Below are 13317 nucleotides of genomic sequence, written 5' to 3'. Positions count from 1 at the left end.
GGGAGGGATGTGAGGCTCCCAGAAGCTCGGCTAGGGAGCACATGTGCTTGAGAATGGGCATGTGAGCATGCGTGCGTGTACGTGTGTGAACATTCACGTATTCGCGTGCATGCCACGCCCAGCCAACCAGCGCCCGTGCTGAAGGTCACAGCTTTCTGGAGAGCATGGAAGGGAGCCCCATGCCGTGGGACTTGTCCAGTGTAGTCCAGGAAAGTTGGAAGCAGCACCTGTGCTCTGCTGAGCAGGGTCAGGGAGAGGAGAGAACCAAGCCTCCAAGGCAGAGTGCTGGGGAGAGGCGCCAGGCAGAGGAGTCCCCCCCTCCCCCGCCTGGGACCACCAGACCTGGTTGGCTGAGTGAGGGTGACCTGTGACAGTTATCACCACTGAGGCTTGTATCCAAAGGCCCCTGCTCTGAGCCATCCTCACTGCGAGCCTATGGCACCCAACAGTGGGCCTCAACTTGCTGATTCATTTACTCTCTCACCTGGTCACCCCACAAAGACAGCTACTAACAATAAAATTAAAGTTATCACCGTCATCATCATCATCACGATCATCATCATCACTGCCATTCACTGAGTGTTTCATATATTTGAGGCACTGTGCTTTATATGCACTTTAAAAATATTTTTTATTTTATTGTGATAAGAACGGTAAACATGAGATCTACCCTCTCATACATTAAGTGTACAATACATTATTGCATTTTCCCACTTAATCTCCACAACCTCTGAGAAGGTACTTTTACTGTTCCCGTTTTGCAAGTGAAGAAAATGAGTGAGGCTCATAGAGATTAGCCAACTCGCTCAAGGTCACTCCTCAAGGAAATGATAAAAGTGGGACTCAAACCAGTCCGATGATTCCAGAACCCGCCCTCTCAGAAAAGGGCAGGTGGTACGGCTCTCACGTACCTCAGAAAACTGAGGCTCGGCCAGGATCACACAGCCGGTGAGCTGGGCCTCAGACCCGACTGTTGTTCTCCACACCAGCCTGCTTTCCCAGGGCCTGCCCACCCACGTCTTTCCCTTTGATCCCTGATGCTTGCTCCTGGGGTTCAGGCAGGCCATAACCTGACCAGGACCTGCTCACAGGCCTCTCAGCCCAGGGCAGCTCACGTGCTCCCCCTTCCTCCTTCGGTGCAAGACCCAGGGCTCTGCCTCATCGCTTCCCTTAACTACCCCTTCCAATCCACCAGCACGGGGTGGGGTTGACAGCATGGCTGCGGGGGGGGGGGGCTGCCACCTCAGCTCCTCCCTCCTTGGGGCCCAGATCATCGGCACACTGAGCAGCGCTCTTGAAGGGTTCCACTCTGCACCAGGCAGGGCAACATTCAAGCATACACAGCAAGGCGAACCCATGCAGGAGCACTTGGAGACGTCAGTAGGAACTGAAGATAACTGAATGCCCCCTTGGAAAAGCCTCTTTTTCCAGGAGTTCGGATTCTGGGGTTCCAGTTCCAGCTGGGCCAGCTTGTGTCTATAGGCAAGTCACTTCACCTCGCTGGTCTTCAGTTACCTCTTCTGTAAACTACCTGTACCACCTTCCGCATGAGGTGACAGTGAGAGGCTCCTAAGATCCGGATGTGACAGCACTCTGTGAGCCAGGAAGCCACACAGACAGGAGATGATAATGCTATTATCCGCTCAGCACGAGTTCAACTCTTGCCTCACCTTTGGAGGTAGGTAAGGCAAAAACGGGGGATCCAAATTTTATATATACATCATCGAAACTACACAGGCTTTTGACCAAGTATCTAATTTGTGTTTTTCCAGCTGTGCTTCCTAAGAGCCCGAGGCTCCTTAGAAATGCCACAAGGACTGCCACGAAAAGCAGAGCTCCAGCCAGAAGCAGCCTGCGTGGGCTTCCCATAAAATTGTATCGGAAGTAGTTGCAAGGCCAACTTCCGGGTGATGGGCCTGTGCAGTCTCGCAGGGCCTGGTGCTTAGAAGAGCCCCATACAGGGGCGCCTGGGTGGCTCAGTCGATTAAGCGTCTGCCTTTGGTTCAGGTCATGATCCCGGGGCCCTGGGCTCCCGGCTCAGTGGGGAGTCTGCAGCTCCCTCTGCCTCTGCCCCTCCCCCCCACTCGTGCGCTCTCTCTCTCTTGCTAATAAATAAATAAAATCTTTAAAAAAAGAAGAGCTCCGCTGTCACCGTTTTGAAATTTTTAAAAATGTTTGAACAAGGGGCCCTGCCTTTTCACTTTGTACCAGGTCCCACAAATCCCATAGCCAGCCTGGACTAGGAGCTGCATGACCAAAACCAAAACCAAAACCAAGCCAAAACAAAACAAAACAAAAACTAAGAAAAAAACGGGTTTCATGCTTTGATGTACAGATGGGGAAACGCCACAGCAGCCCAGAAAAAGGAGGGACTGGTCCAAGGGCACACAGCCCATTGGGGCCAAAGCGAGGATTAAATCCCCAGCATCCTGATTCAACTGTGCGGGCTCCTCTCTTGCTTTCAGTGTGTTCTGTCACTCCCTACTGCCTCGAAGGAGCAAACTGAAGCCCAAGGGGACCCGTTGCCGGTCACACGGCCACGGTAACAGCGGGGATGATGGGCTTGAGCTACATTTTTTTGATGCTTTAAATCCTTTTTGGAATAGGAAAGAGCCTGGGTGAGATCATACATATATACTTACGTACATACACAAAGAGTCTAAATGGTTCGTTTTTAAAACGACAATGAAGCCAGTCCTCTGTCATTTGCCAGCCAGCTGGCTCGGGGGCTTCATGAGCTGGGGCCACAGGAGGGCTGGAGCTGGCTGCCTTCAGCCCCCCAAACCACGTCAGCAGTGCAGTTTACCAACTCACCGCGCACTTCCTCATATCTGGAAATATGAAAGAATCAGTAGCGACTGTTTCCCCCGCGTGCATCCCTGCCCTCCAAGGCTCTCTTAGCTGGAAGTGGGAGGCGCTCCCCGACCACACCCAGCCTGCCCTTGCCCTCGGGCTGGCCCACCTCCTCACTTCCTTGTTTCTTTGTGAAACAGGAACTGAGCGAGCAGCTCAAGTAGGGTAGGACGGGTGGTTGAGAAAACCCCAGTGGTCCATAGCAAGGCCATGAAGCTGAAAAGTTAATTTCCCTCCCAGCGGGTCCCGAGTAGTTCTAGATTCTCTCGCTTGTCACACTTTCTATGTTCTAGAATAGCCTGGCCTGAGGGACCCTGCCCTGGCGAGGTGGAGACACACAGCATATGGGACAGAGTCCCGTAGCAGAGATTCAGATGGGGTCCAGATGAGCTGTAGAAGCAGGTGCCAAGGCAAGAGGAGACACTGTGGGTGGAGCCTGGAGTGAGCAGATCTAGTCCCCCACCAGGTACCAAGCATTTTGCATGAGCTGTGCCCTGGACTGACGGCATTCTGTCTAACATGTCATCTGGGTAACTCTGGTTACTTACACACACACACACACACACACACACACACACACACACACTCCCCAAACGAGGCCCACATTATCACTGTCTCCACAAGAGCTCATTGCTCAAGGTCACTTGCCCAAGGTCACGCAGCCTCTAAGCGATTTGAATCCAGTTCTACCTGACCTGATTTCTGGGAGGGGTCTCCTGCCCTTCCTCTTCCCTAGACACTTGTCCCCTAGACTGCTCAGCGACCTTTGTCCTTGTAACCTTGGGACACAGTCCTAGGCAGAGCAGCCTGGTCCTCCCGGTCTCCATAGAAAGGCCCTGCAGTGAGTAGTGAGGGTTTTTATCTGAGCACTAAAGCCCGGCCTCTTCTTTGCAGTCATTGCCACAGCTGCCTGCAGGTGTTCTTTGTTTTTAAACCAAGACCTTATCACGGGTTCAGAGATTCAGAGATGACTTTCCCTCCCATCAGCCCCTGCTGCCAGGGACTCCCCAATGCTCCTAGAGCTGAGCGTTCTGCATGTACTGTCTGTGTGCCCGAGGAATGGATGCTTCCCGCCCAGGTTCTTGCCCTCCTCTGCCCTTCTCCTACCTGCGCTTTTACTCTTCTCGTCCTCCCTGCCTAAGACTACCACCATGAAATCTGCTAATGGGCTGGGCCTTCCAAAGTGGACTTCACCTCGGAAATGCCCAAGTGTTTCCAAGTGACTGTGTGGTCTCTGCTTGAACGTTTCCAGAGACAGGAAGTTCTACTACTTAACCAGGGCTGAACTAGTACCATCTAAATATCAAAAGTGTCCGGGCACCTGGGTGGCTCAGTTAAACCTCCGACTCTTGCTACTTGCTCAGGTCACGAACTCAGGGTTGTGAGATCAAGCCCCGCGTCGAGTCCTGCGTTGAGCCCTGTGTGGGGCTCCACAATGGGTGTGGAGCCTGCTTAAGATTCTCTCTCCTTCCCTCTGCCCCTCCCCCTCCCACTCACTCTCTGTCTCTTTCTCAAAAAAAAAAAATATATATATATATGTGTGTGTATATATATATATATGTGTGTGTGTGTATATATATATATATAATGTCTTCCTAGGAAGGGACCCAAACCTTCCATTTATGTTTCCCGTCATTCCTGACCACCAGAATACATCCCTTCCTCTCTATGACAGCTCTTCAAAGTCAACTTGCTTCCCCACCCCAACCCTCTAAGCCAAATATTACAGGTGTTGAGTACTCCTCAGGTTGGTGGGGCTTCCCTACAGATCACACACACACACACACACACACACACGCAGCCCTAGCTATTCAGCTTCTGTGCATGGGATCAGACTTCCAGATGCCCTCCCCTTTCTCTTCATTCCCACCGCCTGCCACAGTGTATTATTTTCCACGGGATATGCGTGTGTGGCTGGGAGAGGTGAGAATAAGAATCATTTGGGAGGTTTATCCAAATATAGATCCCTCGATAGCCAAACTCTTACTCTCTCAAACCAGGATTGTACCCATTCGGAGAGTGAAGGACACTTTCACACGTATCTGGGTCCCAACTGCCCCAAATATCCCACCCATGATCTTCTACCAAATTAGAATCTCTTCAGGGGTGCAAGTGGGGGGCTGCTCTGTGTGAATGCAGCCTACGATAACCGTTGTGTCTTTGGCAGCCCTATTGTCTACCCTCTGAGGGTTCAGACGGATCTCACTTATCTGTGGCACCTTGCACCCCAAAACACACAATAGCAATATTGCTGCTAAATCAAAGCTTTGCCGTCCCACATTTATACTGGACACATCTTTGCGATAATAATCCCAATTTAAACTGCTTACCTCAGGGGGTTGTGTTGGGATTAATGTAGTGCTTGGCAAAGAACAATGCTGCGCAAATGTAAGCTTGCCTCCCTGCCAAGACGGAAGCTCCCAGGTGCAAGGGACTTGGACAACTATTTATTTTGCATCTCTTCATAGTGCTTAGCACAAGGCTCTGCCCAGAGCTACTCCTAGGTCCTGTCTACCAGCCCATTATCAAGTTTGAGGTGGCCTCGTTCACTGCACTACTGATCTGGATCACCTCTTTAGCTGAGGGCTCTGTGTACCTGGGAAGTGACCTATAAAATGTTGATGTGTGGCCCGGAAGGGGAACCTGTTTAAAAGGTGTTTAAGGCCCATTAGCCAGCTGGGGCCTGACCTCAAGGGACTCAGGCCAGGGCAATGTGCTAGGAGGGATAAGTTGGGGGAAGGCGAGTCCAAATGGGGGAGCCCCTGGACCCCCAGAGCGGGGGTGGGGAGGAGGCACATCTGAAAAGGAGACAGAAGGGCAGCGCTGAACACACTCGCTCCCTTCTGTCCTGGGCGCGTTGGGGACCTCTCTGTACTTTACTAGAGGTTCCTCTCCAGCCCTGCCGCCTTTTCCCAGGCCTGGGCGAGGTGGCCGCCCAGCACCCTGGTTAGCTGGCTGCCTTTGAAGGCTCTGCGGTTAGCGTGTGAGCTGCGCCCGCGGCCGGGGCTGAGCAAACAGGAAGCGGGGCACATCCTGCACGCCGGTCCACGGATGTGCCGTCACGGCGCAGGCCCAGAAGGTTCTGTGGGGGGCTCCGGCTCCGACTGCTCCCGCTGCCCGAGCCCCGAGTGCCCAGAGCCCCTGCAGCCCTGTGCCCGCCCCTCGCCTCCCGCGGGGTCACCCTCCCGCCCCTGCTCCCGCCACCTCGTCCCCAACCTGGGCAGGCTCCTTCCCAGGCCTCCAAGCCCGGGCAGTGGGAGCCCTGGCGCCAGCCCCTCCCCCCGGCTGCCAACGAGGGGAGCGTGGCCCGTGGGGGAGTGAACTGGGGTGCTGGCACCCCCGGCCTGGCCGGCTGAGGAGGACAGAGCCAAAGAAGTATGGCTTCAGCTTGGGGGAGAAGGACCTTGTCTTCCCTGAGCTCAGCCCGACGGATGGATGGTCAAAGGGCGTGGGGCAGGCTGGGGGACAGCGGGGAGGAAGTCACAAGAACATCTTGGGAACAGGGGAGGGCCAGCCCAGGATTTCACAAGTGCCACAGAAAGGAAAGCCTTAAAAAGATGCACACCTTTTACTCCAGGATTCCCCTTCTGGAAATCTATCCAAAGGAAAAAATTGTGGATGTGAATATTTGCCTTAAGGATGTACCACGAAGAGTAAAAAAAAAAAAAAAAAAATGAAGCCATCCTAAGTTCATCGGTGGGGGCCTGTTGAAATCATCATGGTACCCGCGTGCCGTGGGTTGCTCGGCAGCCATTACGAATGGCATTAGTTGACAAATAGCTCACAGCATGAGAAAATCTCAATGATACTGTATTCAGTTTGACAAGCGGATATCAACACAGTTTGTGAAGTATGACTTTTTTTAATTTTTAAAAATTTAAAAATGGTTCTGTTTAGGTGTAATTGGCCTACAAGAAACTGCACATTTTTAAAATGTATGATTTGTTTTAACATACGTATGCACCCATGAAACCATCACGGCAATCAAGATAGTGAACATATCTATCACCCCCGAAAGGGTCCTTGTGCCCTTTCTGACCTCTCAAACCACAGGTCTGCTTTCTGCGCAGTATGATTTTTGTAAAATGGGGGGGGGGGGGTAGTTAAATGTTAAAAAATAGAAAAAGATATTTATCCAAACAGTATAATTATGGAAAATATTTTAATTTTCTTCTTTTTGTGTATTTGTGTTTGCTAAATTATGTTATGAATACGAATTGCTTCTGTAATAAGAAGATCATTGAAGTTATTAAAATATCTGTTACAGATAACCCACAAAGCGAACATTCTAAACCATACACGCATTTAAGAAATGCCTCTTGCCTAGGACATTTGCTGATGGCATGCAGTTGCTTGCGAGAACATGCCTTTTTCGTGGTGACGGCTGTTGTGATGATAAATATACGGGGGGGAGCCCGGGGGAGCCAAGGTGTTTTGACTGCAAGCATGACTGCTCTGGTGAGAATGGCTATGGGCATGCTGGTGGCAGTGGGGATGACTGCCCCAGTGACCCCTGCAAGGATGTCGTGATGGCTGTAAGGATGATGACTGTAGGGCTGATGGTTGTAGGGGTCAGATCACTGTCGGTGACTAGCTGGAATGTCCATAAGGGTGACAGCCATGAGGCTGCTGATTGTGAGGGTGCTAGCAGCAATGATGATGACTGTGGGGGTGACGTCCGAGGCTGCTGGCTGTAGGGTGCTTGCTGTCGTGACGACAGGCTGTAGGGGATGACTGTAGGGTCATGGTTGTAGGGGTGGTAGTGGTGGTAGTGATGACCTTGGTGATGCAAGACGACCAGGAGCATTGGCCTAATGGGCAGAGATGGCCCCGCTTCTGGCTTCTGGCTTCTGGTCGGCGGGAGAAGAGGCTTGAGTAGGCCATATCATGTCAAGTCGATGGGCCACCTCCAAGGAGATGGAGCAGGGCAGGTAATGATTGACACGAGATGGCAGGGTAGGGACTTTTCTCTGCTTGTTCAACCTAAGAGCCGTCTGTATCAGAATCTCTGGAGACTGAAGTTGGGACTTCCTTCCTCCCTCGGGGCCGGCAGGGGCTGCGATTGCTGTAAGAGCAGGTCACGTGGCCGGGTTTCCTGTATGCTGCTGCCGCTGGGTGTTCATGGCCCGTGCCCCCAAGCTGCCACTCCAGCACGCAGAGTGGCAGCCAGAGGCTCGGTCCATGCCGTGCCCCCTGGACGGTGCTCGTGAGGCTGAGCAAGAGGCCTCGGCATCTCGACACCTAAGATTGCAGGGACAGAGTGTCACCAGGGCAGAGGACCATGTTGCGCCGCAAACCCTCCAACGCCAGCGATAAGGAGCCCACTCAGAAGAGAAAGGTGAGGAGCATCTCTGGGAATTCGCGTCTTCCTTCCCTCTGCTCTCTCAACCCACCCCCTCCGGGACTCTTAGAAGTGGGAAGAGCCAAAGGCCGAACATTGTGTCTGTAGGCAAGGGCCATTCTCCCAAGGGCATTGGGACAGGGCCCCAAAGTTTACTGGAGTAACAAAAGTACAGAAGAGACTTTCAAAATCTAGAGAGTCAGGGCTCCAGACCCTTAGAAGTCTAGAGTTACAGAATTCAACCCTACAATGATGGGATAGAGATCTAAAATCAGGGGCTAGAATCCTAGACTAGAATTCAAGAATCACAAAATATACTTCTCGAGTTGCATCCCAAGACTGTACTCAATTCTCTCTCCCCTGTGCCGGTCCTGCCACTGCTTCTGCCCAAGCACGGCCTCTCAGGAGACATCTCACTCAAAGGGACCTGCTGGGCCACCCAGATAGACGCCATGATGCTCCTGGGGCCTCTGCCCTCTAGCCATAGCCAGACTCTGCCCACTCGGCTCAGCTCTGTTGCAGCTCCCCAGGCCCTCAGGAGAGGCGGCCAACCTGGAGAGGGGGCCCAGGGGATTTCTAGACTCAGGAAAAGGCTCTCCAAACCTGCAGCAGGATGCAGGGGGCATGCAGGTTCTTCCCAGGCGGGGAGAAATTATTTGTGAAGAATGAGAAATGAAGCTGGCGAGATGGGAAATAGGGGCTGAGGAGGAAAAATTCAGTGGAGGGACTCTAAAGACCAAGAGGAAAAGCAGCTATCGTGGACAGCTGAAATATTCCTCTTCCTGGAGCAGAGACCAGACCAGAAGATTCCTTGAAGACTGCCAGATCTAGATTTCTCTAGTTGGGTTTGAGAATTTCTAGACTTATTCTTTGAATTGATTATAGGACTCTCCCAGGACACCAGCTAAGTACATTCCACACATCCAGCGGGATCCTAGGACCATCCCCAAGCAGGCCTGAACCGGGTCCAAGAGACCTAGGCCTAGCCCCAGGCCACACTCGGGGGACCTCCAGGCCCTCAGTGTGTCCTGCTGTTTTCCCCGGGAGCTCAGCCCAGGTGCCCTGTGGGGGAGCCCCTTTGTCAGGGGAGCAGCTCCTAAACGGAGGCCAAGCCAGCTGAAAGGCTGAGCCCCTGGGCACTGGGGTGTGCATCCTGCCCCATCTCAGGTCCTGGGGTAGCTGCCACTTCCGGCTGTACTCTCCCCACCCCAGATGCTTCTCTAAGTTGCAGTGGAGGTAGGCAGAGGGGGGTAGAGATTCATGAGTCTTCACACGGGCTTCATCACCCCCATCTAAGCCCTGCTTGGTGCTAGGCCCAGCAGATTTACCATTGGCTGCCGCTCCGGGGTGAGCAGGTCCCACTTCCCCTTGCTCTCTGGCTGATGGGGGTGGGAAGCAGAGACTACTGTAGACATTGCTGGGCCCCAAACCACAGGGGAGCTGAGCTGGGGGAAAGAGCCTGAGAAAGAGCTGACACTTTGACACTGGGACCCTGTGCCATCTCAGGCGGAGGTGCCCAGGGGCACACAGAAGCCGGAAGTCCCTGTCTTCTTCCCTGACTTCCGTTATCTGGATTCTGTATTTGGTGGCTAGGCCTCTGGGATTGTCCCCCCAGGCTTCTCCCAGAAGAAGCAAAGCCTGTGTGGCACTCTGAGGTCCATGTCCCTCCCTCCAGGGAGGATCATCCAGGCAAATCCCGCCCCACCCCTGCCTGAGTCTGGGCCAGCCTCAAGAGCCACTCTCCAAGCCCCAATAGTGTGGAAATGGCCTTGGAGAAGCCAAGTTTCCAGAAGGTAGAGATAGCATCTTCCCCACGCCCAGAGACAGCAGCCTAGCTCCAGCACCGTGACCTTGGGCAAGTCCCTTCTTCTCAGTGGCTGAGGTGACACGGTGGAGGGAAAGCAAAAAAGCAAGTGAGGCCTCTCTCACCTCTCTCACCTGCCCCTGCTCCTCCTCCCAGGGCTGCCAGAATGAATGTGCTGAGCGGGAGGCAAGACAGAGGAATTGAAATCCTATGGGTTCTAGCAGTAGGACCTTGGACAGTTCATTGACCTTCTTTGGGCCTCGGTTCCTTCACCTTGGAAAAAGAGGCTAGCTCTTGATCTGCCCATCTCAGGAGGTTGTGCAGATGGCCTGGGACAATAAACATGAGAGTGCTCCCTCACGAGCAGGCATGTGCACACGAGTAGGGTGCATGCTGTAGGCGTGGGCGGGCGCGGGGCGCGCACTGCAGAGAAGACCAAGCCTGGGTCCCAGCCCTGAGGTGGAGGAAATGAGACTTAAAAGCACTAAGAGCGTGCACTAAGGGAGGGACTCGTCAGGCGCCAGGTGCCGCGCACTCTACCTGTATTGGAGCTCGTTGGCTCCTCATGAGAACCTTGTGAAGCAGGGGCAGATATTGCCTCTATTTTATGCCCAAGTCTCAGAGAGGTGAAGTGACTCACCCAAGTGCACACAGCTAGTAAGCTGCAGAGCAGGGATCCAAGCCAAGACTTATCAGTCTCCAGAGTCTTAACCCTTTCTCCCTCTACTCTCTTGTCCCCCTACTGATCCCAGAAGCACTAGAAGAATCTGATGAACATAAGAGACTCAACCCATGAGTAGGAAAGCACACCTCTGGATGACCCCCCCACCAGCATACACGTTGCATTTCCAGTGGCTCCTCGTTGCCACTGGGCCTTCCATGGCCTTTTCTGCTCCACCTCGCACCACACCTACTATGCTTAGATTGTTTCTAACTCTCATTCTTGTTTAAACCCTTCCCAGTTCCTCCCAGAGAAATCCTGGCTCCCTTGCATAGCTCAGCTTAAATGTGTCTCCTCCTCCTTGAAGCCCTCCTGAGCCCTTCCTCCTCCATGCTCCCGCTCACTCTCCAGGAGGCTCCCTCCAAACACCACCCACAGTTTCCATTACACTCAATGCATTTCTATACTGGGAGACAACTTAGTGAGCTCTGAGCACAGCAACACACACAGGCTTCCAGAGTCACAGAACGGGGTTCAAACCCCTGCTCTTGCTGCTGCCCGCTGTGTAACTCTGCCTCGGACACTTCATTTCTGAGTCTCAGGCTCCTCAGCTGGGCAGGAAGGGTGTTAAGACGGGGCTGTGGTGAGGCTGGAGTGAGCTGGCACACACGAAGGGGTGGACAGGGTGCAGGGCACATGGGAGGTGTTTAACCCCTTTCTTCCCAGATCCCCACACACGCACAGGCCAGTGCCTGGAGCCCAGAGGGTGCCAGGTATGTGACTGGTCCACTGAAGGAGCTGGGGGGCTAGTTGCAGAGACACCCGGTGAAAGCCAAGCTTGCTTAGGAAGCAGGGGAAGAAGATGCCAACGGGGGGCAGTGTGAGGCTCTGAGGGGGTGATCAGGGAGGCTTCCTACAGGAGGCAGCACCTTTGAAACTGGATTTGGAAAGCCTTTCTCTGGATGTATAATATCTGTCCAAAGAAGTGGATAAATTACAAGTGTTCCACTCAATGAATTTCCATAAGGCGAGCATTCCCTCATAGGCAACACCCAGATCAAGAAACAAAGCACTTTGGAGGACCTGGCTGCTTCAGTCGGTATAGCATGCAACTCTTGATCTCGGGGTGATGAGTTCAAGCCCCATGCTGGGCATAGCGCTTACTTAAAAAAAAAAAAAAAGCACTCCCAGCACTCCAGAAGCTTCTCTCATGCCCCTGCTGGTCACTACATGCTCCCTTTCCCTAAGGGTAACCACTCCCTTGACTTCCAATGGCATAACTTAGTTTTGCCGGGTTTTGAACTTTCTATACAAGGAACCATATAATGTACTCTGGTGGCTGGCCCCTTCTGCTCAGCAGTGTATCTGCAAGATTCATCCATATTGTTAGGGAAAGCTGTACAAGCTCATCGCTCTGCACTAGTCCTCCAATGACTGCTACAATTCCTATATCCATTCTACAGTTGGTGCGCACGTGGGCTGTTTCCAGTTCCATTGGATTTTGAAGGAAGGGAGAAACTATGGTTGACAGAGAAGGGTGGCGTGTTCCAGGTGGGGCACGCCCTGGGTAAGAGTCTGGAGGGGGTCAGAGGAAAGGCTAAGCACACTTGGACATTCGTTGAGGGGTTGCTGTGTTAGCAGTCGGGCCTTCTATCCTCACAGCAACCAACCAGGTAGGTGCCTTTGTCTTCGTTTTACCCACGAGGAAATGGAAGCCCAGAGAAGTTGTGGAACTCTCCCCACTTTACACAGCTGGTCAATGGCAGAACCAAGATGTGACCACCTGTCAGCTCACAGACACTGAAGGTCAGGAGGTTAAATAACTCCCCGAAGGTCACACATCCCAAAGTTGAACTCACCAACGTCTGATGCCAGAAAAGTAGCTCTTTCCAAGAGGCCCACATACTCCCCTTGGACATGGAAAAGGGGCCAACAGTGTAGGGTACTACGTGCTGCCTTGTGCAGGACCCCCAGGAAGGCCTGGCTCCAAAGGGAAACCAGGTGGAAATCCAAGGGGACCCAAGGATTTTAACTCATACCTGGGAGGGGGATCATTTCAGGGTCACCAAAGACTTTCAGGATATTTGGGGTTGGCCCCGAGGTTGGAGGTAGGCTGGGCAAAAGGCCACCCTGGCTGGCCCCAACCCTTGTCACCCGAAGCACATGTCTAGTCCTTTCCATAACCCTGGGCCGAGGAGTGGCCAGCAGGGCCCAAGTCCCAGCGCCACCCCACGGCATTTTTGGATTGTTTCCTCCCGCTTTGAGCGAAAGCTGGGACAGAGGGGCCCTGACATAAGGTCCCTGGGGGCCAAAGGCCCCCCTCCCAGCCCCCAGCCTGCAGATTAATGACAGGAAAAGGAAAGAACTGGGGCCTGGTGGTGAGTTTACTCTCCCCAACAAAGCCCACTTCCAGCGCCGGGGCTGCCCTCTTGCATGCTTTCCAGGCTCGGAGTCCCTGGGGCTTCTGGGCGACTCCCAGCCTCCCGGTCTGCAGACCAAGCTGAGGGGCGGTGAAGGGAAGGCCGTAATAGGTCCCATCGGTCTATAAATAGCAGCCCAGCCTGCCCTCCTTGGGCCCAGGCCAGCCTGGTGCCCACCCTCTCTCTTTTCCAGGCAATAAGAGGAGGAAGTTACCCAGGCAGCTGCATCCTAGCCATT

General features: G+C 53.3%; 1 protein-coding gene and 1 long non-coding RNA gene across 2 annotated transcripts in view; both read left to right on the top strand.

Moving 5' to 3' along the window:
- Window positions 1-16: 16 nt before the first annotated feature.
- On the top strand, window positions 17-2137 carry LOC118541820 (uncharacterized). Its single transcript, XR_013444714.1, has 2 exons — window positions 17-1678; window positions 1773-2137. It is a non-coding gene; the product is annotated as an uncharacterized LOC118541820 (long non-coding RNA).
- Window positions 2138-7959: 5822 nt separating this feature from the next.
- SASH3 (SAM and SH3 domain containing 3) overlaps window positions 7960-13317 on the top strand; it is a 12414-nt gene continuing 7056 nt past the window's right edge. The window contains exon 1 of the mRNA XM_036101621.2: window positions 7960-8191. Within this exon, the coding sequence (XP_035957514.1) occupies window positions 8135-8191 (57 nt within the window). The 5' untranslated portion in view covers window positions 7960-8134. The remainder of the gene's footprint in view (window positions 8192-13317) is intronic.

This window comes from Halichoerus grypus, chromosome X (genome assembly GCF_964656455.1).
Source record: "Halichoerus grypus chromosome X, mHalGry1.hap1.1, whole genome shotgun sequence".
Taxonomy (NCBI): Eukaryota; Metazoa; Chordata; class Mammalia; order Carnivora; family Phocidae; genus Halichoerus; species Halichoerus grypus.
Note: the sequence above shows the minus strand (reverse complement) of the source record. Positions and strands in the feature narration are given on the sequence as shown.